The 2,402-nt window shown below is 56.1% G+C and overlaps 1 protein-coding gene across 1 annotated transcript; it reads left to right on the forward strand.

The window, feature by feature from the left end:
* Positions 1-814: 814 nt before the first annotated feature.
* Positions 815-2,402, forward strand: Rraga (Ras related GTP binding A). The gene has a single exon (XM_004631725.3). It carries the CDS (start codon positions 1,058-1,060, stop codon positions 1,997-1,999), a length of 942 nt encoding a protein of 313 aa, XP_004631782.1. The 5' UTR covers positions 815-1,057; the 3' UTR covers positions 2,000-2,402.

Here is a 2,402-nt window from a genome sequence, read left to right on the forward strand (position 1 = left end):
ATGAGGGTAGAGAGGGGGTCAGTAAATTTTGCAGCTAGTTTTAATCTGATGATTCGTCTTTGATTTCCTCATTTCAAAAGTTTTTGTTCACGGGGTTACTGTGAGGACCGGGCTCACGCATGGTGCTCCGCATTACAACTTTCTCCAACTTCGGGAGGGCTTTGGCTTTGTTTGCTTGTTTTAAGGTACTGAGGATTGAGCAGCTTTTGAAATTTTTATTTTATTTACTTTTTTGTTTTTGTTTTATTTTTTGATTTTTGGGGTTTTTTGTTTGTTTTGAGACACGTTCGGGCTGGGGAGATGGCTCAGTAGACTAAGTGCTCGCCTGCGTTCAATCCCCGGATCCGCAAAGGGGGGGTCGGGCAGGGAGACAGCTCGGTGGAATAAGCGCTTACCCGGCAAGGGCAGGCTTCTGAGTTCAAGACACACGTGCTCACTAACTTGCCAAGTGGCCCGGGCTGCGCTAGATCGTGCCTTCCTCCCCCTCAGCTTCCCAGAGGGCTGGGACCACAGGCCTGCTCCCCCGCCCGGCTATGGTGGAAGCCTTCCCGAAGACGTTCAAGGAACTGGCCTGGGGCGGGACAGCACCCGCAGCGCCGGGCAAGCGCCCGCCCCGAGACGCCCCGCCGCGGGGCTGCGCTGTGGGGACTGCGGCCGCGAGAGGGCAGCACCCCAAACCTTGGGGCTCGCAGCACCTTCTCGCTCCGCCCGCCCCCACGAGGTTTCGCTTAGGAGCGCAGAGACGCAGGCCTCGCAGCCCGCGCTGAGTTCTCGCGAGAGCGTCGCCGGAAGTGGGCGGGCGGGAGCGCCGCGCTCGCGAGATCGCTGCTGCGGTGGGTGGTGGCGGAACGCGGGGGCTCGGCGCTTTGCAAAGCCAGCGTTTCTGGAGGGCGCCCGCAGCCGGCTGTCCCAGGCGCGCTTTTCCGAGACAGCTGCCGCCGCGGCCCCTCGGCGTCCCCGAGCGCAGTCGCAGCCCGGCCGCAGGCCCGCTCCGCGCCCGGCTCGGCCGCGCCTAGGCCGCGCCCTCAGGCCCAGTCGGCGGCGGCCCCTGCGGGTGATGCCCAATACAGCCATGAAGAAGAAGGTGCTGCTGATGGGGAAGAGCGGCTCGGGGAAGACCAGCATGCGGTCCATCATCTTTGCAAACTACATTGCGCGCGACACCCGGCGCCTGGGCGCCACCATTGACGTGGAGCACTCCCACGTCCGCTTCTTGGGGAACCTGGTGCTGAACCTGTGGGACTGCGGCGGCCAGGACACCTTTATGGAGAACTACTTCACCAGCCAGCGGGACAACATCTTCCGTAACGTCGAGGTTTTGATTTACGTGTTCGACGTGGAGAGCCGCGAACTGGAAAAGGACATGCATTACTACCAGTCGTGTCTGGAGGCCATCCTGCAGAACTCCCCTGACGCCAAGATCTTCTGCCTGGTGCACAAAATGGATCTGGTGCAGGAGGACCAGCGCGACCTGATCTTTAAAGAGCGAGAGGAAGACCTGAGGCGATTGTCTCGCCCACTGGAGTGCGCTTGCTTTCGAACATCCATCTGGGATGAGACGCTCTACAAGGCCTGGTCGAGCATCGTCTACCAGCTCATTCCCAACGTTCAGCAGCTGGAGATGAACCTGAGGAATTTTGCTCAGATTATCGAGGCTGATGAAGTGCTGCTGTTTGAGAGAGCGACCTTCTTGGTGATCTCTCATTACCAGTGCAGAGAGCAGCGTGACGTGCACCGCTTTGAGAAGATCAGCAACATCATCAAGCAGTTCAAGTTGAGCTGCAGTAAATTGGCCGCTTCTTTCCAGAGCATGGAGGTTAGGAATTCCAACTTCGCCGCCTTCATCGACATCTTCACGTCGAACACGTACGTGATGGTGGTAATGTCGGATCCGTCCATCCCCTCTGCAGCTACTCTCATCAACATCCGCAATGCCAGGAAACACTTTGAGAAGCTGGAGCGAGTGGACGGCCCCAAACACAGTCTCCTCATGCGCTGAGGACTGCCAGTGCTCTTTAGGAAAACGCCGAATTTCGTTTGCATCCTTTGTTTTTAATATTGATGATGTCGTGTGCTTAGACGTGGGCTTCGCGATGCGTGCTCCTTACTCCTTCCCCTGCTTTCCTCCTGTCCTCTAGATTGTTTGGCACTACTTACTCAGCTGTCCAGCAGAGCTGCCAGGTGGCTTTTCTGAAAAGTGGGTGCGTGTAACACTACAGTAGGTGGACTGTGTGTGTTCCGACTGCCTGGTTATGATATGCACATGAGAGCCTTTATCAGTATCTTCCTGTATTCCCAGATTGCAGAGACGGAATGTTACTATTTTATCAACAAGGTATTAAAATGCATTTACAAATTCTTGGCTTCGATCCTTAATAAACATTTAATGTTAGCAATTTAAA

The sequence above is a fragment of the Octodon degus genome, unplaced genomic scaffold (genome assembly GCF_000260255.1).
Source record: "Octodon degus isolate 3935 unplaced genomic scaffold, OctDeg1.0 scaffold00044, whole genome shotgun sequence".
NCBI classification, from domain to species: domain Eukaryota; kingdom Metazoa; phylum Chordata; class Mammalia; order Rodentia; family Octodontidae; genus Octodon; species Octodon degus.

Bases quoted from the DNA above. Each gene is read 5' to 3' on its own strand.
- Rraga (XM_004631725.3), top strand. From the start codon at position 1,058: ATGCCCAATACAGCCATGAAGAAGAAGGTGCTGCTGATGGGGAAGAGC.